This window comes from Limanda limanda, chromosome 12, assembly GCF_963576545.1.
Source record: "Limanda limanda chromosome 12, fLimLim1.1, whole genome shotgun sequence".
NCBI lineage: Eukaryota > Metazoa > Chordata > Actinopteri > Pleuronectiformes > Pleuronectidae > Limanda > Limanda limanda.
In genome coordinates this window covers 19,908,910-19,934,746 of record NC_083647.1, presented here as the reverse complement: position 1 = coordinate 19,934,746, position 25,837 = coordinate 19,908,910, and the positions used below count along the sequence as shown (strand labels likewise).

Below are 25,837 nucleotides of genomic sequence, written 5' to 3'. Positions count from 1 at the left end.
CAGCAGACCAGTTTCACTTCAGTCAAACTGAGGGAGGTTTTTGTACGGCTCTAAATCACTGTGTGAACACTCCACCGCCATGATCACCGAGACAGTAATAATCTCCAACATCTTCAGCCTGAACACCTCTGATGGTTAAGGTGTAGCTAGAACCAGATCTACTGCCACTGAATCGAGAGGGAGTTCCTGAATTAAGAGTTGATGCTGAGTAAATAAGAAGCTTGGGAGCCTGTCCAGGTTTCTGAAGATACCAACTGAGGTCAGCACCAATATTTGAACTCCCTGTGGCTCCGATGTTCACAGTCCCTCCAAGACTAACAGACTTGACTGAGTCAGTCTGAGTCAGAAAACTGTTGGCTGCAGACTCTGAAATAAGAAATGAATGAAAGAGCATCAGAGAAAATAGTTTCAACAGCCTGTGGAGGAAAATAAAGAAAACCCATTTCCACAACGTTCAAAGTCTCTCACCCTGACTCAGAAAAACCAGCATGACACTCAGAGTTACTGTCAACATCATCCTGATGCAGTTTCCTGTGTGAGTGCGTGAAAACGGTTCAGACTCTGTGTGACTTTAACTCTGAGGAGCAGCGATGCATAAAATTCATGCAAAATACATTTGAGTGCACCTGTCTTTATGAAACTGAGAGGAAGAGGTGACGCTGATTGAGAACATGTGGACATCACATGAAGGAACTTTCACTTCCGTGTCTGACCTTGAAAAGTTCTGGTCTGCACACATGGGAGAAGTTTGTCTTCAAGGCTTTTTACCAGAACACCTTTAAATGTGATTGTTGTTAATGGACTATTTCATCCCAAACCAAAAAATGTATCAAAATCTAACCACGTGATTTTGTTTCCTCAAATAAATCCAACTGCGACTGAACACTGAAGCCAGGAAGCTGCTCTGGGAGTAACTCTCTCCCTCAGGAATATCCCTTCATGTCTCTAAGTAGATGCACACTGCCCTCTGCTGGCAGTTCACCATCATCAATAACTCCATCATGGTGTGAGGCTGATTTGGTTTAACATTACATTTAATTTAGATGACCCTTTTATCCAAAGCTACTTACAATAAGTGCATTCAACCATGAGGCTACAAACCCAGAACAACAAGAATCAAGAAAGTTACATTTCTTCAAGAAAGCCAAACTACAAAGTGCTATAATTAAGTGTCATTTAAGTGCTACTAATGTGTTTGTTTAAACTTTCATTCAAGGTATTGTCAGAAGAGGTGTGTTTTTATTTTTAGGCGGAGGATGTGTAGACTTTCTTTCCTGATGTCAATGTGGAGCTCATTCCACCATTTAGGAGCCAGGACAGCAAACAGTCGTGATGTTGTTGAGTGTTTAGCTTGCAGTGAGGGAGCAACAAGCCGATTGGCAGATGCAGAGCGGAGTGTACGGGCTGGGGTGTGAGTTTTGACCATGTCCTGGATGGAGACTGGACCTGATCCGTTCGCAGCACGGTACGCAAGTACTAATGTTTTGAAACGAACTCGCAGCCACTGGTAACCAGTGAAGGGAGCGGAGGAGGGGAGTAGTGTGAGTGAATTTAGGTTAAAGACCAGTGGAGCTGCTGCATTCTGGATGAGCTGCAGAGGTCGCATGGCACTAGCAGGTAGACCTGCCAGGAGGGAGTTGCAATAGTCTAGAGGTGAGATGACCAGAGCCTGGACCAGAACCTGCGCCGCCTTCTGAGTGAGAAGGGGACGTATTCTCCTGATGTTGTGCAGCATGAATCTACAGGAACGTGTTGTTGCAGTAATGTTGGTCGTAAGGGAGAGTTGACTGTCGAGAGTAACACCAAGGATCAGAGCAGTCTGGGTGGGGGCTAACACGGAGTTCTGTCAAGTTTCTGTCCTTGTTCAACCTTTTCACCACCATGTACATAAGTCATTTCATGCAGCTCTGATATTAGTGAAAGAAGTAAGTAAGTACGCGTCATCTGACCTCAGTGACCCCAGGCCTCTGTTTTATTTAAATACTCTCACCCTCTGAGAAATTACTCTGAGTATCAATCAGACTAAATGTAACACTGAAGTTTACGAGTATCAGGTTCATTCGAATACTTTGGGAAAAAAAATAATGTAACATGTCAAATCAATAAAAACTGAGCAAACTTCATCTGCTAATAAAGATAAAACGACGTGAATTAAAAGAGCTGCAAAATGCATCATGAGGCCTAAAGATACCTTAGTTAGATAGACTGTCTATATGAAGGTATAGACAGCCTGATTACTATATAATGATATATAAGGTCTATATAGATTTAAATACAGACTTTTGATTGTCTAAATAATTGATTTATTTTATAATATACAGTACTGTGCAAAAGTTTTAGGCAGGTGAGAAAAAATGCTATAAAGTATTAACAGTTTGTTTTCATCAATTAACAAAATGCAGTGAATGAACAGAAGAGAAATCTAAATCAAATCAATATTTGGTGTGACCACCCTTTGCCTTCATAACAGCATCAATTCGTCTAGGTAGACTTGCACACAGTTTTTGAAGGAACTCAGCTGGCAGGTTATTCCAAACATCTTGGAGAACTAACCACAGATGTTCTGTGGATGTAGGCTTCCTCAAATCCTTCTGTCTCTTCATGTAATCCTAGACAGACTCGATGATGTTGAGATCAGGGCTCTGTGGGGGCCATACCATCACTTCCAGGACTTCTTGTTCTTCTTTATGCTGAAGATAGTTCTTAATGACGTTGGCTGTATGTTTGGGGTCGTTGTCCTGCTGCAGAATAAATTTGGTGCCAATCATACGCCTCCCTGATGCTATTGCATGACGGATAAGTATCTGTATGCACAGTTGAGTCGCTTGGCCTTGTTTCCATGTCAGAGGTATGGCTTTTTGGCTGCAGCTCTTCCATGAAGACCACTTCTGATCAGACTTCTCCGGACAGTAGATTGGTGTACATGGGTCCCTCAGCATTGAGGATACCATTAATCCTGACCAAATCTCCAACTCCATTTGCAGAAATGCAGCCCCAAACTTGCAAGGAACCTCCACCATGCTTCACTGTTGCCTGCAGACACTCATTATTGTACCGCTCTCCAACCCTTCGGCGAACAAACTGCCTTCTTCTACAGCCAAATATTTCAACTTTTGAATCATCAGTCCAGAGCACCTGCTGCCATTTTTCTGCACCCCAGTTCCTATGTTTTCATGCATAGTTGAGTCTCTTGGCCTTGTTTCCATGTCAGAGGTATGGCTTTTTGGCTGCAGCTCTTCCATGAAGACTACTTCTGATCAGACTTCTCCAGACAGTAGATTGGTGTACATGGGTCCCACTTGTTTCTGCCAGTTCCGAGCGGGTGGCACTGCTGGACATCTTACGATTTCGAAGGGAAATAAGCTTGATGTATTTTTCATCTGCTGCACTAAGTTTCCTTGGCCGACCATTGCGATCCTCAACGTTGCCCGTTTCTTTGTGCTTCTTCAAAAGAGCTTGAACAGCACATCTGGAAACCCCAGTCTGCTTTGAAATCTTTGTCTGGGAGAGACCTTGCTGATGCAGTATAACTACCTTGTGTCTTGTTGCTGTGCTCAGTCTTCCCATGGTGTATGATCTGTGACATCAAATTATCTTTCACAACCTCACATTGGAAGCAGAGTTTGTTCCTAACCCAGTTTGAAGCCTCCTACACAGCTGTTTCTGTTTCAGTTTATGACTATGTTTCAACCTACATGTTAAATTGATGATCATTAGCACCTGTTTGGTATAATTGGTTGATCATACACCTGACTATAATCCTAAAAAATCCCTGACTTTGTGCAAGTGAACCTATAAGAACTGATGCTGGTTTGAAGGCAAAGGGTAGTAACACCAAATATTGATTTGATTTAGATTTTTTTTTTGTTCGCTCACTTTTGTTAATTGATGAAAATAAACTGTAAACACTTCCATTTTTCAAAGCATTCTTAGCTTACAGCATTTTTTCACACATGCCTAAAATTTTTGCACAGCACTGTATGTAGTTTATGTAAAGATATAGACAGTGTGATTACTATATAATGACATAGAAGGTATATACAGATGTAAACTCAGTCTATTGATTATAAATGCAAATATATGTCCAGTATATATCGAGATATACATGCAGTCTGATTACTATTTAAGCATATAGGTTATATAGGTTGGCAGACTATATCAAAAATGTAGAATCTATAGACAATCTGCATGTCTTCATGTCCTTCTTCAACTCATTATGACAGTCAAATGCTGTATTGTGATACTTTTGAAACAATAATAAATATTTCATGTTCTCATGTCATTTGTTTTTAACATTTCAGTTTTGCTTTACTAAAATAAAATATATCATCACCAACATGTGCTTCTGTTTTATTTTTTCTGCGGCAAAAGATATTAATGTAAATCTGTGTTTTACTTCTACTTAGACTGTAATTTATCTTGTGTGGATCTGCATGAAAACCATGTTTCTGACTTCTGAGTTGAACATTCAACAAATGATGAAAATCACAAAAGAATCACATTAGTAGTTTATAGGACTTTCCTTATAATTCATATTATTGTCAATAAGTGACAGAAGTAAAAGTTTATAATGAAACGTGAGAAATTTAAGGGAAATTACACATTTAGCATCAGAGTTAATAAGATATTCTGTTCCATCCATGTTCTGATGTGTGAGTGCTTAATGGTAATACACTTTTGAATGTGTGATTATAAAAATCCTCATATCACTATTTGATGAAGTGTAACAGAATCAAAATGACAATCAAAGTCGATAAATAAATATCTGGCAACATTTAGTCATCAAATGAAATTCATAAATAACCACAGTTGTGAGATTATTCTGGTTATAAACTTGCAGGATGTGCTGGTTGTATGAGCTTAATGTGTTTTATAATACATTGTATATATTCTCTGTGTTTATTGTAGTTTTCTGTTAGAACTCATTCTGTAGAGCAACTAGTTGAGGCAGGTTTTTTACGATACAGCTCCGTTTACAACACGTGCAACTGGGCCGGTCAACGCAGCGTTCACTGCACCGCCAGAGAATCACCATGAAAACTCATCTGTGGGACTCCAGGGGCGTTTCAAGGGACTTTAGGGGCCTCAGGCAAAAGGGACCTGGAGACCCTACATTGACCCAAACACCCCCCTACAAAGAAACACATGAACCACATCATTACAATCTTCAAACAAATATTATATCGTCAAAATTGAAAAGTGCAGACCTGTGGATACACTTAAATGAAAGAGAAGTAATGAAGTTTAGGTTCAACCACCCCCACCCCAACACACATTTAGACGTTCTATACTTCAACTAAAAATCAAAATTTGACAATTATGGTTTCAAGGGGCTTTGTTTGGAGATTTCTGAACATTTAAAACTGTGAGTTTGTTTCAGTTGTGTTTAGCTTAATTGTCGCTCTGCTTGAAGACTTGTGTTGTGTTCACTGGACCAGTTATTCTCTGTGCAGCTGCAGCAGACCAGTTTCACTTCAGTCAAACTGAGGGAGGTTTTTGTACGGCTCTAAATCACTGTGTGAACTTTCCATCGCCAACACTAACGGCACAGTAATAATCTCCAAAATCTTCAGCCTGAACACCGCCGATGGTTAAGGTGTAGCTTGAACCAGAGCCACTGCCACTGAATCGAGAGGCAGTTCCTGTATTAAGAGTTGATGTTGAGTGTATAAAAAGCTTGGGAGCCTGTCCAGGTTTCTGCTGGTACCAGGACGTCAAACCACTATTAACACTGGGGTTGGTATTACAGGTCAACGTGACAGTGGATCCTGGAGTAAATGTCACGACTGGAGGCTGAGTCACAGTCACCTCGCCGCTGCATCCTGCACACAAACACAAATCATACATTAATCAGCGGAGGTGAAGAGAGAGAACAGGCAGCGCATCACGTCTGAAATGTTGCTGAGTGACTGAACCTGTGAAGCTGCAGCAGGCCACCGTCCAGATGAGGAGGGTGATGAGAGTCATGGTGGTTGTGGTGGACTGATGGGTCTGAGTCCTGCAGAGTTGGAGTCACAGGACTATAAAGCTTCTCAGTTCAGTGGAGGATCAGCTGACGATGCAAAGCCTCCTCTCTATGGAAATGATTCCTCTGCTCTGAGCGGACTGAAGGTGACGTGGGACACAAACTCAGGAGCATTGCTGTTTGGATTTACACTAAATAGGAAGAAGCAGAATTGAGGGTCGTCAGCATCTGGATTCAAATTGTGTCACTTTCATTGATGCAAATATGTGTATTTCATTCCCCTTGAATTACAGAGTGAGTAGATGTACAATAGACTTTTCAAAACATTTTGCTTTAATTAGTTTTGAAGCATCCTGTTTGTTTTACAGCTTTCAAATGATGTCAAACTATTTTTTTCAAAATATGAATTCATGACAAAGTTAAATACATTTTTTTGAAAATTTTAACAAATGTATATATTTTTTAATTATTTAATCTTCATGATATTTCAAGCCACATTAGCTGAATATAAATATTCAGTGTAAAATGTGTAGTTTAACCAGTAAAAAGTGACTCTTCAGTGGACAGACTGTTGTTCACGGTGCAGGAGGTTTTTGTACGAGCACCTAATGAGTCTGTATAACTGTGGTTGACTTTCGGTGGAGGAACCAGACTCAACATTGACTGTAAGTACCAGAGATTTTTACTTTGTGCATTTATAAATTTTATCGAACAATGAACAAGAATTTGATCTAGTTCAGAGATTGACTGGCTGATAATTTTGGTGAATTTTTATCAATCTGTGGTAATCTCATATCCTGAGAAAAATAAATGCAGATCAATATTTATTGTTTGTAATTTTAATCATTCTAAGGTAATCTCGTATCCTGAGAAAAAATAAGGCAGATCAATATTTAGTGATCGTAATCAATTTATGTAGATTTATACATTTATAGAAACATACTATTACAAATGTTATATCTATTTTCATGTACAATGATGATTTTTATTAACATGTTTAAAACGTTTTAAAATAGAAGTTGCTCAAGCTTCAAACTAAATCATAAACTGTTTAAAAATGTTTAGTTTGAATAGATCAAACATATTTTGGCACAAAAATCTGTCGTTGAACAAAAACAGGATTTAATCAGTTGATGCAGCTCAGCTTTGTGTTCACGCTTCATGTGGTGAATAGGAAGTGAAAGAAACAGACGTTAAAGGTTTGAACTGTTTTTACACCAGTGTTTCAGATCTGTGAGTTTAAACAGAAGAAAATCATCTCAGGGACGAGTTCTTCACTGTCACACGTTGAGAAACAGACGTGAAGACGTCCTCAATAATCATCAAGAATCATTATCAGTGAACCTTCTCAGCCACATTGACACTTGAACCCTGCGGCTGATGGTCTGACACTGAGTGAATGATGTTCAACAGTAGAAGTTCTTCTGTTTCATTTTATAACATACAAGAAATCACCTGTATGTCATTTTCCTTCATCCTCATCCCTTTGTCTTTTCTCCCCTCTCTCCTCTCCAGTGGGTGTGGTGCGGCCCACCCTGACCCTCCTCCCCCCCTCCAGTGAAGAGCTGGAGCAGGGCACTGCCACTCTGGTGTGTATGGCCAGTGGGGGCTTCCCCTCAGCCTGGAGCCTGGGCTGGAAGGTGGGGGGCAGCATCAGGTCCTCAGGGGTGTCACACAGTCCGGGGGTCCTGGGGGGAACCAGCCATTACAGCTGGAGCAGCACCATGAGCCTCCCTGCAGATCAGTGGAGGAAGGCGGGCTCAGTGAGCTGTGAGGCCAGTCTGAACGGACAGAGCCCTGTCGCTCAAACCCTGGACCCTGACCTCTGCTCGGAGTAGAGAGACGACCGGGTGGAGTCATTGTGCTCTACTGTGGGTCCGTTTGATTTATATGTGTTCTACTGCAGCTCTGCATGTCTTCATGTCTTTTCTTCAACTCATTATGACAGTCCAATGCTGTATTGTGCTTCTTTTGAAATAAGAATAAATATTTCATGTTCTCATGTCATTTGTTTTTCACATTTCTATTTGTACTTCAAAGAAATAAAATATATCATCACCAACATCTGCTTCTGTTTTCTTTTTTCTGCGGCAAAAGATATTAATGTAAATCTGTGTTTTACTTCTACTTAGACAGTAATTTCTCTTGTGTGGATCTGCATGAAAACCATGTTTCTGACTTCTGAGTTGAACATTGAACAAAATGATGAAAATCACAAAAGTATCACATTAGTAGTTTGTAGGACTTTCCTCATTATTGCTATTATTGTCAATAAGTGACAGAAGTAAAAGTTCATAATGAAACCTGAGAAATTATAGGGAAATTACCCATTTAGCATAAGAGTTAATTAGATATTCTGTTCCATCCATGTTCTGATGTGTGAGTGCTTAATGGTAATGCACTTTTAAATGTGTGATTATAATAATCATCATATCACTCTTTGATGAAGTGTAATAGAATCTAAATGACAATCAACGTCGATAAATAAATATCTGGCAACATTTAGTCAACCAATGAAATTGATAAATAACCACAATTGTGAGATTATTCTGGTTTTAAACTTGCAGGATGTGCTGGTTGTATGAAGAAGAAGAAGATACACTTTATTTATCCCCCACACATGCACAAACATGCACAGACACACTCATGCAATGGGGAAATTAGTCCTCTGCTTTTGACCCATCTGGTGCAGGACACACAGAGCAGTGGGCAGCCGTGTCCGGCGCCCGGGGAGCAGATGTTGGGGGAGTAAGGTGCCTTGCTCAGGGGCAGTAGACAGGGTAGGGAGAATAGTCTTTTTGATCTTTTGGACAGATCCAGGTTTGTCTTTTTATGTTGTTATACCATCCAAGTAAGTTTTTGTTGAAACTCCCAGGAGACGAACCGTGGAGTCGAACCAGCATCAGACCAGAGACCCCTTCTCTGCCAGTAGCCCAAGTTTCTGCCACTAGTCCACCGCCTCTCCCTATCGTATGATCTCAATGTGTTTTATAATACATTGTATATATTCTCTGTGTTTATTGTAGTTTTCTGTTAGAACTCATTCTGAGGAGCAACTAGTTGAGACAGGTTTTTTACGATACAGCTCCGTTTACAACACGTGCAACTGGGCCGGTCAACGCAGCGTTCACTGCTCCGCCAGAGAATCACCATGAAATCTCATTTGTGGGACTCCAGGGGCGTTTCAAGGGACTTTAGGGGCCTCAGGCAAAAGGGACCTGGTGAGCCTACATTGACCCAAACACCCCCCTACTAAGAAACACATGAACCACATCACTACAATCTTCAAACAAATGTTATATAGTCAAAATTTAAAAAGTGCAGACCTGTGCATCCATGTAAATGATAGTGAAGTAATAAAGTTTAAGTTCACCCATCCCACCCCCTCCTCATCTGACACATACATTGAGACGTTTAAGGTTTCAACTAGAAATTGGTTTCAATGGGCTTTGTTTGGAGATTTCTGAACATTTGAAACTGCGAGTTTGTTTCAGTTGTGTTTAGCTTAATTGTCGCTCTGCTTCAAGACTTGTGTTGTGTTCACTGGACCAGTTATTCTCTGTGCAGCTGCAGCAGACCAGTTTCACTTCAGTCAAACTGAGGGAGGTTTTTGTACGGCTCTAAATCACTGTGTGGACACTCCACTGCCAACATAAGCAAGACAGAAATAATCTCCAACATCTTCACCCTGAACACCTCTGATGGTTAAGGTGTAGCTAGAACCAGAGCCACTGCCACTGAAACGAGAGGGAGTTCCTGTATTACGAGTTGTTGCATCGTATATAAAAAGCTTGGGAGCCTGTCCAGATTTCTGCTGGTACCAAGACATATAACTAGTGCTGGGGTTGGTGATACAGGTCAGCGTGACAGTGGATCCTGGAGTAAATGTCACGGCTGGAGGCTGAGTCACAGTCATCTGGCCGCTGCATCCTGCACACAAACACAAATCATACATTAATCAGCGGAGGTGAAGAGAGAGAACAGGCAGCGCATAACGTCTGAAATGTTGCTGAGGGACTGAACCTGTGAAGCTGCAGCAGGCCAGCGTCCAGATGAGGAGGGTGATGAGAGTCATGGTGGTTGTGGTGGACTGACGGGTCTGAGTCCTGCAGAGTTGGAGTCACAGGACTATAAAGCTTCTCAGTTCAGTGGAGGATCAGCTGACGATGCAAAGCCTCCTCTCTATGGAAATGATTCCTCTGCTCTGAGCGGACTGAAGGTGACGTGGGACACAAACTCAGGAGCATTGCCGTTTGGATTTACACTAAATATAATGAAGCACAATTGAGGGTCGTCAGCATCTGGACCTAAATTGTGTCACTTTCATTGATGCAAATATGTGTATTTCATTCCCCTTGAATTACAGAGTGAGTAGATGTACAATAGAATATTCTAAACTTTTTTTTTTAAGCATTTTGTTGGTTTTACAGTTTTCAAATTATGTCAAACTTCTTTTTGAAATATTAATTCATGACAAAGTTAAATCAACTTGTTGTCTCTCAATGTTCAGAAGTGATACAAATGTTAACATATATTTTATATTAAAAACTCTAAAAGTTCAGACCTGTGCATCCACGTAAATGACAATGAAGTAATAAGGTTTATGTTCAACGCCCCACCACCACCACCTCAGGCTCATCTTACGTTCAGACTCTGTGTGACTTTAACTCTGAGGAGCAGCGATGCATAAAATTCATGCAAAATACATTTGAGTGCACCTGTCTTTATGAAACTGAGAGGAAGAGGTGACGCTGAGTGAGAACATGTGGACATCACATGAAGGAACTTTCACTTCCGTGTCTCGCTTTGAAAAGTTCTGGTCTGCCCTCATGGGAGAAGTTTGTCTTCAAGGCTTTTTACCAGAAAACCTTTGAATGTGATTGTTGTTAATGGACTATTTCATCCAAAACCAAGAAATGCATCAAAATCTAACCAAGTGATTTTGTTTCCTCAACTAAATCCAACTGCGACTGAACACTGAAGCCAGGAAGCTGCTCTGGGAGTAACTCTCTCCCTCAGGAATATCCCTTCATGTCTCCAAGTACATGCACACTGCCCTCTGCTGGTAGTTCACCATCATCAATAACTCCATCAAGGTGTGAGGCTGATTTTGTTTTCTGCCCTTGTTCAACCTTTTCATCACCATGTATATCCGTCATTTCATGCAGCTCTGATATTAGGGAAAGAAGTAAGTGAGTTCACGTCATCTGACCTCAGTGACCCTAGGCCTTTGTTTTATTTAAGTAGTCTCACCCTCTGAGATAATACTGCGAGTATCAATCAGATTAAATGTGATAGTGAAGTTTACGAGTATCGGGCTCATAGTAGATTCTGTAAAAAAAAATAAAGTGTTACATGTCCATTCCCTTAAAACTGAGCAAAGATAAAACCATGTGAATGAAAAGAGCTGCAAAATCCATCATGAGGCCTAAAGAGACCTTAGTTAGATGGACTATCAAAATGAAGATATAGAAATTCTGATTACTATGTGATGATATATAAGTTCTGTATATATTTATAAGGTCTATATATATTTAATTACAGTGTATTGAGTATCTATATATATATATGTATGTAGTTTATATAGAGATATAGACAGTCTGAACACTATATAATGACATAGAAGGTATATTTAGATGTAAACTCAGTCAATTGACTATCAATGCAAATATACTGTTTGTGCAGTTCATATCAAGATATATACAGTTGGATTGCGATATGTTGATATGTAAGGTCTAAAGAGATATAAATAAAGTCTATTGACTGTCTCAGGAATATATTTATCATAAAATAACTATATATATAATGTAATAAAATATTATTAATATATTTATAAAAAGTCTATATAAAGAGCTTGACAGTCTATATAAAATATGTAGAATCTAGAGACAATCTGCATGTTTTCATGTCTTTTCTTCAACTGTAAGTCCAATGCTGTATTGTGCTACGTTTGAAACAAGAAAAAAATGTCATGTTCTCATGTCATATGACTGACGGGTCTGAGTCCTGCAGAGTTGGAGTCACAGGACTATAAAGCTTCTCAGTTCAGTGGAGGATCAGCTGACGATGCAAAGCCTCCTCTCTATGGAAATGATTCCTCTGCTCTGAGCGGACTGAAGGTGACGTGGGACACAAACTCAGGAGCATTGCTGTTTGGATTTACTCTTAATATGAAGAAGCAGAATTGAGGGTCGTCAGCATCTGGATTCAAATTGTGTCACTTTCATTGATGCAAATATGTGTATTTCATTAGCCTTGAATCACAGAGTGAGTAAACAAAAAAAAAAAATTAATTATTTTGAAACATCTTGTTTGTTTTACAGCTTCAAATGAAGTCAAACTGTATTTTTGAAATATTAATTCATGACAAAGTTAAATACATTTTTTGAAAAATGTTAACAATTATATATTTTTTATTTTTAAATCTTCATGAAATTTCAAGTCACATAGCTCAATATATTTATTTAGTGTAAATTGTGTAGTTTTACCAGAAAAAAGTGAGTCTTCAGTGGACAGACTGTTGTTCACGGTGCAGGAGGTTTTTGTACGAGCACCTAATGAGTCTGTATCACTGTGGTGGACTTTCGGTGGAGGAACCAAACTCGACAAAGACTGTAAGTACCAGAGATTTTTACTTTTTGCATTTATAACTTTTATCAAATAATGAACAGGAATTTTATCAAGTTCAGAGATTGACTGGCTGATAATTTTGTTGAATTTTTATAAATCTGAGTTAATCTCATATCCTGAGAAAAAGAAATGTAGATCAAAATGTTTTGGTCGAAATCAGTTTATGTAGATTAATACATTTATGGAAACATACTAAAACAATTGTTTCATCTTTTTTCATGTAAAATTATCATTTAAATTCCCATGTTTAAAACATTTTAAAGTAGAATTTGCTCAAGCTTCAAAACTTAATCATAAACTGTTTTAAAAATGTTTAGTTTGAATTGATCAAACATATTTTGGCACAAAAATCAGATGTTAAACACAAATAGGGTTTTATCAGTTGATGCAGCTCAGCTTTGTGTTCACGCTTCATGTGGTGAAAAGGAAGTGAAAGTAACAGACGACAAAGGTTTGAACTGTTTTCACACCATTGTTTCAGTAGTGGTAGCAGTGTTTCTTCACTGTCACACGTTGAGAAACAGACGTGAAGACGTCCTCAATAATCATCAAGAATCATTATCAGTGAACCTTCTCAGCCACATTGACACTTGAACCCTGCGGCTGATGGTCTGACACTGAGTGAATGATGTTCAACAGTAGAAGTTCTTCTGTTTCATTTTATAATGTACAAGAAATCACCTGTACGTCATTTTGCTTCATCCTCATCCCTTTGTCTTTTCTCCCCTCTCTCTCCTCCAGTGGGTGTGGTGCGGCCCACCGTGACCCTCCTCCCCCCCTCCAGTGAAGAGCTGGAGCAGGGTACTGCCACTCTGGTGTGTATGGCCAGCGGGGGCTTCCCCTCAGCCTGGAGCCTTGGCTGGAAGGTGGGGGGCAGCATTAGGTCCTCAGGGGTGTCTCACAACCCGATGGTCCTGGGGGGAACCGGCCACTACAGCTGGAGCAGCACCATGAGCCTCCCTGCAGAGCAGTGGAGGAAGGCGGGCTCAGTGAGCTGTGAGGCCAGTCTGAACGGACAGAGCCCTGTCGCTCAAACCCTGGACCCTGACCTCTGCTCGGAGTAGAGAGACGACCGGGTGGAGTCATTGTGCTCTACTGTGGGTCCGTTTGATTTACATGTGTTCTACTGCAGCTCTGCATGTCTTCATGTCTTTTCTTCAACTCATTATGACAGTCCAATGCTGTATTGTGCTACTTTTGAAACAAGAATAAATAGTTCATGTTCTCATGTCATTTGTTTTTAACATTTCAAATTTTTACTTGACTAAAATAAAATATATCGTCGCTTACATCTGCTTCTGTGTAATTTTTTTCTGTGGCAAAAGATTTGAATGTAAATCTGTGTTTTACTTCTACTTAGACAGTAATTTCTCTTGTGTGGATCTGCATGAAAACCATGTTTCTGACTTCCGAGTTGAACATTGAACAAAATGATGAAAATCAGCAAAAGTATCACATTAGTAGTTTGTAGGACTTTCCTCATAATTCATTTTATTGTCAGTTAGTGACAGACGTAAAAGTTTATAATGAAACCTGAGAAATTAAAGGGAATTTACACATTTAGCATCAGAGTTAATAAGATATTCTGTTCCATCCATGTTCTGATGTGTGAGTTCTTAATGGTATCGTCTATTTTGAGCAGCCGAGAGGTGTCGATGATGGTGAAGTTGATGTTGAAGGAAGAATTCTCCGCGGACCCAAAACTTGCTTGTATAGTTTAAAGTTTATTACACAAAAGTCTTACAGGTCAGGACGGACTCTAGAGATCCGGAGACATCCACACGCCAATAATGGAAGCCTGCCTTTGCAGGAGTCGAGCACACATTATATAGAGAGGTTGCGACCCAAGGCAAAACAACATCTCAAATCTCGTGGTTCAGCCGGACATAACTGCATGTGTCTAAGCATATAATGTAAATGAAATGGTGTATCCATGAAGACATGCCTCTTGCAGAAAGACAAAGACCCATGTTCTATGCTTATACATTAACAGGTCAGAGATCATTCCCTAGAGAAGAGAACTAAATAAAAATATAATGAGGAATTACTGAGAAGCTAAAGATGAGGGCTGCATGCTTAAACATGTGATTCTGGTTCATACCCAGGTTACAGGGATCTATTTAGATGAATTTACCACAATGGTAATACACTTTTGAATGTGTGATTATAATAATAATCAAATCACTTTTTATATCACTTACAAAAACTAACTGACAATCAAAGTCGATAAATTAATATCTGGCAACAATAAGTCATCAAATGAAATTGATAAATAACCACAGTTGTTTCTGATTATTCTGCTTTTAAACTTGCAGGATGTGCTGGTTGTATGACCTCAATGTGTTTTATAGTACATCGTATATATTCTCTGTGTTTATTGTAGTTTTCTGTTAGAACTCATTCAGTAGAGCAACTAGTTGAGGCAGGTTTTTCACGATACAGCTCCGTTTACAACACGTGCAACTGGGCCGGTCAACGCAGCGTTCACTGCTCCGCCAGAGAATCACCATGAAAACTCATTTGTGGGACTCCAGGGGGGTTTCAAGGGACTTTAGGGGCCTCAGGCAAAAAGGGACCTTGTGAAGGGAAGTGAAAGAAACAGACGACAAAGGTTTGAACTGTTTTCACACCAGTGTTTCAGCTCTGTGAGTTTTAACAGAAGAAAATCATCTCAGGGACGAGTTCTTCACTGTCACACGTTGAGAAACAGACGTGAAGACGTCCTCAATAATCATCAAGAATCATTATCAGTGAACCTTCTCAGCCACATTGACACTTGAACCCTGCGGCTGATGGTCTGACACTGAGTGAATGATGTTCAACACTAGAAGTTCTTCTGTTTCATTTGATAACATGCGAGAAATCACCTGTACGTCATTTTCCTTCTTCCTCATCCCTTTGTCTTTTCTCTCCTCTCTCTCCTCCAGTGGGTGTGGTGCGGCCCACCCTGACCCTCCTCCCCCCCTCCAGTGAAGAGCTGGAGCAGGGCACTGCCACTCTGGTGTGTATGGCCAGCGGGGGCTTCCCCTCAGCCTGGAGCCTGGGCTGGAAGGTGGGGGGCAGAATCAGGTCCTCAGGGGTGTCTCACAGCCCGGGGGTCCTGGGGGGAACCGGCCACTACAGCTGGAGCAGCACCATGAGCCTCCCTGCAGAGCAGTGGAGGAAGGCGGGCTCAGTGAGCTGTGAGGCCAGTCTGAACGGACAGAGCCCTGTCGCTCAAACCCTGGACCCTGACCTCTGCTCGGAGTAGAGAGACGACCGGGTGGAGTCATTGTGCTCTACTGTGGGTCCGTTTGATTTACATGTGTTCTACTGCAGCTCTGCATGTCTTCATGTCTTTTCTTCAACTCATTATGACAGTCCAATGCTGTATTGTGCTTCTTTTGAAGAAGAATAAATATTTCATTTTCTCATGTCATTTGTTTTTCACATTTCTATTTTTACTTTCCTAAAATAAAATATATCATCACCAACATCTGCTTCTGTGTTATTTTTTTCTGTGGCAAATGATATTAATTTAAATCTGTGTTTTACTTCTACTTAGACAGTCATTTATCTTGTGTTGATCTGCTTGAAAACCATTTTTCTGACTTCTGAGTTGAACTTTGAACAAAATGATGAAAATCACAAAAGTATCACATTAGTAGTTTGTAAGATTTTCCTCATAATTCATATTATTTTCAATAAGTGACAGAGGTAAATGTTTATAATGAAACCAGAGACATTAAAGGGAATTTACACATTTAGCTTTAGAGCTGATTAGATATTCTGTTCCCTCCATGATCTGATGTGTGAGTGCTTAATGGTTATACACTTTTTAACGTGTGATTATAATAATCATCATATCACTATTTGATGAAGGGCAAAATAATCTAAATGACAAATAAAGTCGATAAATAAATATCTGGCAACATTAAGTCATCAAATGAAATTGATAAACAACCACAATTGTTTCTGATTATTCTGGTTTTAAACTTGCAGGATGTGCTGGTTGTATGAGCTCAATGTGTTTTATAATACATTGTATATATTCTCTGTGTTTATTGTAGTTTTCTGTTAGAACTCATTCTGTAGAGCAACTAGTTGAGGCAGGTTTTTTACGATACAGCTCCGTTTACAACACGTGCAACTGGGCCGGTCAACGCAGCGTTCACTGCTCCGCCAGAGAATCACCATGAAAACTCATTTGTGGGACTCCAGGGGCGTTTCAAGGGACCTGGAGAGCCTATTGAGATGAACAAGTGCAGACCTGAATGAAGTTTAAGTTCCCTCCCCCCACCCCCCCCCCCCCACCCCCCCCCACCTCAGGTTCATCATACACACACATTTAGACGTTCTAGTCTTCAACACATAATCTAAATTTGACAAAGTTGGTTTCAAGGGGCTTTGTCTGGAGATTTCTGAACATTTAAAACTGTGAGTTTGTTTCAGTTGTGTTTAGCTTCGTTGTCGCTCTGCTTGAAGACTTGTGTTGTGTTCACTGGACCAGTTATTCTCTGTGCAGCTGCAGCAGACCAGTTTCACTTCAGTCAAACTGAGGGAGGTTTTTGTACGGCTCTAAATCACTGTGTGAACCGATTGGTATCATGACTACCGAGACAGTAATACTCTCCAACATCTTCAGCCTCAACACCGCTGATGGTTAAGGTGAAGCTAGAACCAGAGCCACTGCCACTGAATCTAGAGGGAGTTCCTGTATTAAGAGCTGTTGTATAGTATATAAGAAGCTTGGGAGCCTGTCCAGGTTTCTGCTGGTACCAGGACATATAACTAGTGCTAGCAACACTGGGGTTGGTTTTACAGGTCAGCATGACAGTGGATCCTGGAGTAAATGTCACGACTGGAGGCTGAGTCACAGTCATCTGGCCGCTGCATCCTGCACACAAACACAAATCATACATTAATCAGCAGAGGTGAAGAGAGAGAACAGGCAGCGCATCACGTCTAAAATGTTGCTGAGTGACTGAACCTGTGAAGCTGCAGCAGGCCAGCGTCCAGATGAGGAGGGTGATGAGAGTCATGGTGGTTGTGGTGGACTGACGGGTCTGAGTCTTGCAGAGTTGGAGTCACAGGACTATAAAGCTTCTCAGTTCAGTGGAGGATCAGCTGACGATGCAAAGCCTCCTCTCTATGGAAATGATTCCTCTGCTCTGAGCGGACTGAAGGTGACGTGGGACACAAACTCAGGAGCGTTGCTGTTTGGATTTACACTAAATATGAAGAAGCAGAATTGAGGGCTGCAGCATTTGGATTCAAATTGTGTCACTTTCATTGATGCAAATATGTGTATTTCATTCCCCTTGAATTACAGAGTGAGTAAACATGCAATTGAATTAAAAAAAATAATAATTTAATTCTTTTGAAGCATCTTGCTTGTTTTACAGCTTCAAATGAATTCAAACTGTATTTTTGAAATATTAATCCATGACAAAGTTAAATACTTTTTTTGAAAAATGTTAACAAATACATATTTTTAAATTAATAAATCTTCATGAAATTTCAAGCCACAATAGCTCAATATATATATTTAATGTAAATTGTGTAGTTTTACCAGAAAAAAGTGACTCTTCAGTGGACAGACTGTTGTTCACGGTGCAGGAGGTTTTGTACGAGCACCTAATGAGTCTGTATCACTGTGGTGGACTTTCGGTGGAGGAACCAAACTCAACATTGACTGTAAGTACCAGAGATTTTTAATTTTTGCATTTATAACTTTTATCAAATAATGAACAGGAATTTTATCAACTTCAGAGATTGACTGGCAAATAATTTTGTTGAATTTTTATCAATCTGAGGTAATCTCATATCCTGAAAAAAAGAAATGCAAATAAATATGTATTGGTTGTAATAATTGTATGTATATTAATACATTTCTAGAAACATATTATTACAAATATTTAATCTATTTTCATGTACAATGATGATTTTTAATCACATGTTTAAAATGTTTTAAAATATAATTTGCTGAAGCTTCAAACTGAATCATAAACTGTTTCAAAATGTTAAGTTTGAATTGATCAAACATATTTTGGCACAAAAATCTGATGTTGAACACAAAGAGGATTTTATCAGTAGATGCAGCTCAGCTTTGTGTTCACGCTTCATGTGGTGAAAAGGAAGTGAAAGAAACAGACGACAAAGGTTTGAACTGTTTTCACAGGAGTGTTTCAGCTCTGTGAGTTTAAACAGAAGAAAATCATCTCAGAGACGAGTTCTTCACTGTCACACGTTGAGAAACAGACGTGAAGACGTCCTCAATAATCATCAAGAATCATTATCAGTGAACCTTCTCAGCCTCATTGACACTTGAACCCTGCGGCTGATGGTCTGACACTGAGTGAATGATGTTCAACAGTAGAATTTCTTCTGTTTCATTTTATAACGTACAAGAAATCACCTGTATGTCATTTTGCTTCATCCTCATCCCTTTGTCTTTTCTCCCCTCTCTCTCCTCCAGTGGGTGTGGTGCGGCCCACCCTGACCCTCCTCCCCCCCTCCAGTGAAGAGCTGGAGAAGGGCACTGCCACTCTGGTGTGTATGGCCAGCGGGGGCTTACCCTCAGCCTGGAGCCTGGGCTGGAAGGTGGGGGGCAGAATCAGGTCCTCAGGGGTGTCTCACAACCCGATGGTCCTGGGGGGAACCAGCCACTACAGCTGGAGCAGCACCATGAGCCTCCCTGCAGAGCAGTGGAGGAAGGCGGGCTCAGTGAGCTGTGAGGCCAGTCTGAACGGACAGAGCCCTGTCGCTCAAACCCTGGACCCTGACCTCTGCTCGGAGTAGAGAGACGACCGGGTGGAGTCATTGTGCTCTACTGTGGGTCCGTTTGATTTACATGTGTTCTACTGCAGCTCTGCATGTCTTCATGTCTTTTCTTCAACTCATTATGACAGACCAATGCTGTATTGTGCTTCTTTTGAGACAAGAATAAATATTTGATGTTCTCATGTCATTTGTTTTTCACATTTCTATTTTTACTTTACTAAAATAAAATATATCATCACCAACATCTGCTTTCGTTTAATGTTTTCTGCGGCCAGAGAAATTATTGTAAATCTGTGTTTTACTTCTACTTAGACAGTAATTTATCTTTTGTGGATCTGCATGAAAACCATGTTTCTGACTTTTGAGTTGAACATTGAACAAAATGATGAAAATCACAAAAGTATCACATTAGTAGTTTGCTGGATTTTCCTCATAATTCCTATTATTGTCAATAAGTGACAGAAGTAAAAGTGTAAAGGGAAGTTACACATTTAGCATAAGAGTTAATTATATATCTGTTCCATCAATGTTCTGATGTGTGAGTGCTTAATGGTAATGAACTCTAAAATGTGTGATTATAATAATCATCATATCACTATTTGATGAAGTGTAACAGAATCTTAATGACTGTCAAAGTCGATAAATACATAGCTGGCAACATTATGTCATCCAATGAAATTGATAAATAACCACAATTGTAAGATTATTCTGGTTTTAAACTTGCAGGATGTGCTGGTTGTATGAGCTCAATGTGTTTTATAAGACATCGTATATATTCTCTGTGTTTATTGTAGTTTTCTGTTAGAACTCATTCTGTAGAGCAACTAGTTGAGGCAGGTTTTTTACGATACATCTCCGTTTACAACACGTGCAACTGGGCCGGTCAACGCAGCGTTCACTGCTCCGCCAGAGAATCACCATGAAAACTCATTTGTGGGACTCCAGGGGCGTTTCAAGGGACTTTAGGGGCCTCAGGCAAAAGGGACCTGGGGAGCCTACATTGACACACATGAACCACATCACAACAATCTTCAGACAAATATTATATAGTCAAAATTTAAAAAGTGCAGACATGTGCATCCACGTACAGGATAGTGAAGTAATAAAGTTTAAGTTCATTTTTGGACATTTAAAACTGTGAGTTTGCTTCAGTTGTGTTTAGCTTCATTGTCGCTCTGCTTGAAGACTTGTGTTGTGTTCACTGGACCAGTTATTCTCTGTGCAGCTGTAGCTGACCAGTTTCACTTCAGTCAAACAGAGGGAGGTTTTTGTACGGCTCTAAATCACTTAGTTTAAACAGAAGAAAATCATCTCAGGGACGAGTTCTTCACTGTCACACGTTGAGAAACAGACGTGAAGACGTCCTCAATAAACCTGGGCTGGAAGGTGGGGTGCAGCAGCAGTTCCTCAGGGGTGTCTCACAGCCCGGGGGTCCTGGGGGGAACCGGCCACTACAGCTGGAGCAGCACCATGAGCCTCCCTGCAGAGCAGTGGAGGAAGGCGGGCTCAGTGAGCTGTGAGGCCAGTTTGAACGGACAGAGCCCTGTCGCTCAAACCCTGGACCCTGACCTCTGCTCGGAGTAGAGAGACGACCGGGTGGAGTCATTGTGCTCTACTGTGGGTCCGTTTGATTTACATGTGTTCTACTGCAGCTCTGCATGTCTTCATGTCTTTTCTTCAACTATTATGACAGTCCAATGCTGTATTGTGCTACGTGTGAAACAAAAATAAATATTTCATGTTCTCATGTCATTTGTTCTCACATTTCTATTTTTTACTTTACTAAAATAAAATATATCATCACCAACATCTGCTTCTGTTTTATTTTTTCTGCAGGAAAAGATATGAATGTAAACCTGTGTTTTACTTCTACTTAGACAGTAATTTCTCTTTTGTGGATCTGCATGAAAACCATGTTTCTGACTTCTGAGTTGAAATATGAACAAAATGATGAAAATCACAAACGTATCACGTTAGTAGTTTGTAGGATTTTCCTCATAATTCCTATTATTGTCAATAAGTGACAAAGGGAAAGTTTATAATGAAACCTGAGAAATTAAAGGGAAATTACACATTTAGCATAAGTTAACTAGATATTCTGTTCCATCCATGTTCTGATGTGTGAGTGCTTAATGGTAATGGTAATACACTGTTGAATGTGTGATTTTAATAATCATCATATCACTATTTGATGAAGTGTAACATAATGTAAATGACAATCAAAGTCGATAAATAAATATCTGGCAACATTTAGTCATCCAATGAAATTGATACATAGCCACAATTGTGAGATTATTCTGGTTTTAAAATTGCAGGATGTGCTGGTTTTATAATACATCTTATATATTATCTGTGTTTATTGTAGTTTTCTGTTAGAACTCATTGTGTAAAGCAACTTATTTGTGGGACTCCAGGGGCGTTTCAAGGGACTTTAGGGGCCTCAGGCAAAAGGGACCTGGGGAGCCTACATTGACCCAAAAACCCCCCTACAAAGAAACACATGAAACACATTATTACAATCTTCAAACAAATATTTTATCATCAAAATGAAAAAGTGCAGACCTGTGCATCAACGTAAGTGATAGTGAAGTAATAAAGTTTAAGTTCCCCCCCCACACACCACCACCACCTAAGGCTCATCTTCAAACACACACTTAGAAGTTCTAGTCTTCAACTCAAAATCTAAAATGACAAAATTGGTTTCATGGGGCTTTGTTTGGAGATTTCTGAACATTTAAAACTGTGAGTTTGTTTTAGTTGTATTTAGCCTCATTGTCGCTCTGCTTGAAGACTTGTGTTGTGTTCACTGGACCAGTTATTCTCTGTGCAGCTGCAGCAGACCAGTTTCACTTCAGTCAAACTGAGGGAGGTTTTTGTACGGCTCTAAATCACTGTGTAAACCGGTTGCCATCAGGACTAACGAGACAATAATAATCTCCAAAATCTTCAGCCTGAGCACCGCTAATGGTTAAGGTGAAGCTAGAATCAGAGCCACTGCCACTGAATCGAGAGGGAGTTCCTGTATTAAGAGTTGATGTTGAGTGTATAAAAAGCTTGGGAGCCTGTCCAGGTTTCTGCTGGTACCAGGAAGTCAAACCACTATGAACACTGGGGTTGGTATTACAGGTCAGCGTGACAGTGGATCCTGGAGTAAATGTCACGACTGGAGGCTGAGTCACAGTAATCTGGCCGCTGCATCCTGCACACAAACACAAATCATACATTAATCAGCGGAGGTGAAGAGAGAGAACAGGCAGCGCATCACGTCTGAAATGTTGCTGAGTGACTGAACCTGTGAAGCTGCAGCAGGCCAGCGTCCAGATGAGGAGGGTGATGAGAGTCATGGTGGTTGTGGTGGACTGACGGGTCTGAGTCCTGCAGAGTTGGAGTCACAGGACTATAAAGCTTCTCAGTTCAGTGGAGGATCAGCTGACGATGCAAAGCCTCCTCTCTATGGAAATGATTCCTCTGCTCTGAGCGGACTGAAGGTGACGTGGGACACAAACTCAGGAGCGTTGCTGTTTGGATTTACACTAAATATGAAGAAGCAGAATTGAGGGTCATCAGCATCTGGATTCAAATTGTGTCACTTTCATTGATGCAAATATGTGTATTTTATTCCCCTGCAATTACAGAGTGAGTAGATGTACAATTGAATTTTTAAAACATTTTGTTTTAATTCTTTTGAAGCATCCTGTTTGTTGTATAGCCTTCAAATGATGTCAATCTATTTTTTGGAAATAATAATTCATGACTAAGTCAAATCAAGTTTTTCTCTATTAATATTCAGAAGTTACAAAAATGTTAACAAATATATTTATTTTTTAATTATTAAATCTTGATGACATTTCAAGCCAAATTAGCAAAGTATAAATATTCAGTGTAAATTGTTTAGTTTTTCCAGTAAAAAGTGACTCTTCATTGGACAGACTGTTGTTCACGGTGCAGGAGGTTTTTGTACGAGCACCTAATGAGTCTGTATCACTGTGGTACACTTTCGGTGGAGGAACCAGACTCAACATTGACTGTAAGTACCAGAGATTTTTACTTTGTGCATTTATACATTTTATCGAACAATGAACAAGAATTTGATCTAGTTCAGAGATTGACTGGCTGATAATTTTGTTGAATTTTAATCATTCTAAGGTAATCTTGTATCCTGAGAAAAAAATGCAGATCAATATTTATTGATCGTAATCAATTTATGTAGATTTATACATTTATAGAAACATACTATTACAAATGTTATATCTATTTTCATGTACAGTCATGATTTTTATAAACATGTTTAAAACGTTTTGAAATAGAATTTGCTCAAGCTTCAAACTAAATCATAAATTGTTTAAAAATGATTAGTTTAAATTGTTCAAACATATTTTGGCACAAAAATCTGTCGTTGAACAAAAACAGGATTTTATCAGTAGATGCAGCTCAGCTTTGTGTTCACGCTTCATGTGGTGAAAAGGAAGTGAAAGAAACAGACGACAAAGGTTTGAACTGTTTTCACACCAGTGTTTCAGCTCTGTGAGTTTAAACAGAAGAAAATCATCTCAGGGACGAGTTCTTCACTGTCACACGTTGAGAAACAGACGTGAAGACGTCCTCAATAATCATCAATAATCATTATCAGTGAACCTTCTCAGCCACATTGACACTTGAACCCTGCGGCTGATGGTCTGACACTGAGTGAATGATGTTCAACAGTAGAAGTTTTTCTGCTTCATTTTATAACATACAAGAAATCACCTGTATGTCATTTTCCTTCATCCTCATCCCTTTGTCTTTTCTCCCCTCTCCCTCCTCCAGTGGGTGTGGTGCGGCCCACCCTGACCCTCCTCCCCCCCTCCAGTGAAGAGCTGGAGCAGGGCACTGCCACTCTGGTGTGTATGGCCAGCGGGGGCTTCCCCTCAGCCTGGAGCCTGGGCTGGAAGGTGGGGGGCAGAATAAGGTCCTCAGGGGTGTCTCACAACCCGATGGTCCTGGGGGGAACCGGCCACTACAGCTGGAGCAGCACCATGAGCCTCCCTGCAGAGCAGTGGAGGAAGGCGGGCTCAGTGAGCTGTGAGGCCAGTCTGAACGGACAGAGCCCTGTCGCTCAAACCCTGGACCCTGACTTCTGCTCTGAGTAGAGAGACGACCGGGTGGAGTCATTGTGCTCTACTGTGGGTCCGTTTGATTAACATGTGTTCTACTGCAGCTCTGCATGTCTTCATGTCTTTTCTTCAACTCATTATGACAGTCCAATGCTGTATTGTGCTATTTTTGAAACAAGAATAACTATTTCATCTTCTCATGTGATTTGTTTTTCACATTTCTATTTTTACTTTACTAAAATAAAATATATCATCACCAACATCTGCTTCTGTTTTATTTTTTCTGCGGCAAAAGATATTAATGTAAATCTGTGTTTTACTTCTACTTAGACAGTAATTTATCTCTTGTGGATCTGCATGAAAACCATGTTTCTGACTTCTGAGTTGAACATTGAACAAAATTATGAAAATCAAAAAAGTATCACGTTAGTAGTTTGTAGGACTTTGCTCATAATTCATATTATTGTCAATAAGTGACAGAAGTAAAAGTTTATAATTAAACCTCAGCAATTAAAGGCAAATTACACATTTAGCATAAGAGTTAATTAAATATTCTGGTCCATCCATGTTCTGATGTGTGAGTGCTTAATGGTAATACACTTTTGAATGTGTGATTATAATAATCATCATATCACTCTTTGATGAAGTGTTACAGAATCTAAATGACAATTAAAGTCGATAAATAAATATCTGGAAACATTTAGTCATCGAATGAAATTGATAAATAGCCACAATTGTTTCTGATTATTCTGGGTTTTAAACTTGCAGGATGTGCTGGTTGTATGAGCTCAATGTGTTTTATAATACATCGTATATATATTCTCTGTGTTTATTGTAGTTTTCTGTTAGAACTCATTGTGTAGAGCAACTAGTTGAGGCAGGTTTTTTACGATACAGCTCCGTTTTCAACACGTGCAACTGGGCCGGTCACCGCAGCGTTCACTGCTCCGCCAGAGAATCACCATGAAAACTCATTTGTGGGACTCCAGGGGCGTTTCAAGGAACTTTAGGGGCCTCAGGCGAAAGGGACCTGGGGAGCCTACATTGACCCAAACACCCCCCAACAAAGAAACACATGAACCACATGATCTACAATCTTCAAACAAATATTATATAGTCAAAATTTAAAAAGTGCAGACCTGTGCATCCACGTACATGATAGTGAAGTTATAAAGTCAAGTAAACAAAGTAGAAAATATAAATTTGACAAAATTGTTTTCATTTGGCTTTGTTTGGAGATTACTGAACATTTAAACTGTGAGTTTGTTTCAGTTGTGTTTAGCTTCATTGTCGCTCTGCTTGAAGACTTGTGTTGTGTTCACTGGACCAGTTATTCTCTGTGCAGCTGCAGCAGACCAGTTTCACTTCAATCAAACTGAGGGAGGTT

The 25,837-nt window shown here is 39.9% G+C and overlaps 1 pseudogene and 4 gene segments (V, D, J or C); 4 read left to right on the top strand and 1 right to left on the bottom strand.

Moving 5' to 3' along the window:
- Positions 1-5,511: 5,511 nt before the first annotated feature.
- Positions 5,512-5,977, bottom strand: LOC133014970 (probable non-functional immunoglobulin kappa variable 3-7). The segment is given in 2 exon segments: positions 5,512-5,822; positions 5,916-5,977. Coding segments are annotated over 2 exon segments (363 nt in total).
- A 467-nt stretch (positions 5,978-6,444) lies between these two features.
- Positions 6,445-7,803, top strand: LOC133014969 (immunoglobulin lambda constant 1-like; annotated as a pseudogene).
- Positions 7,804-11,386: 3,583 nt separating this feature from the next.
- Positions 11,387-13,847, top strand: LOC133014968 (immunoglobulin lambda constant 1-like). The segment is given in 3 exon segments: positions 11,387-11,407; positions 12,501-12,579; positions 13,337-13,847. Coding segments are annotated over 3 exon segments (423 nt in total).
- A 1,680-nt stretch (positions 13,848-15,527) lies between these two features.
- On the top strand, positions 15,528-15,845 carry LOC133015269 (immunoglobulin lambda constant 1-like; the record flags this gene model as incomplete). The annotated part of the segment is given in 1 exon segment: positions 15,528-15,845. A coding segment is annotated over 1 exon segment (318 nt), but the record flags the coding sequence as incomplete, so codon positions are not given.
- A 3,287-nt stretch (positions 15,846-19,132) lies between these two features.
- LOC133014967 (immunoglobulin lambda constant 1-like) lies at positions 19,133-24,486 on the top strand. The segment is given in 3 exon segments: positions 19,133-19,177; positions 23,306-23,384; positions 24,164-24,486. Coding segments are annotated over 3 exon segments (447 nt in total).
- Positions 24,487-25,837: the final 1,351 nt, after the last annotated feature.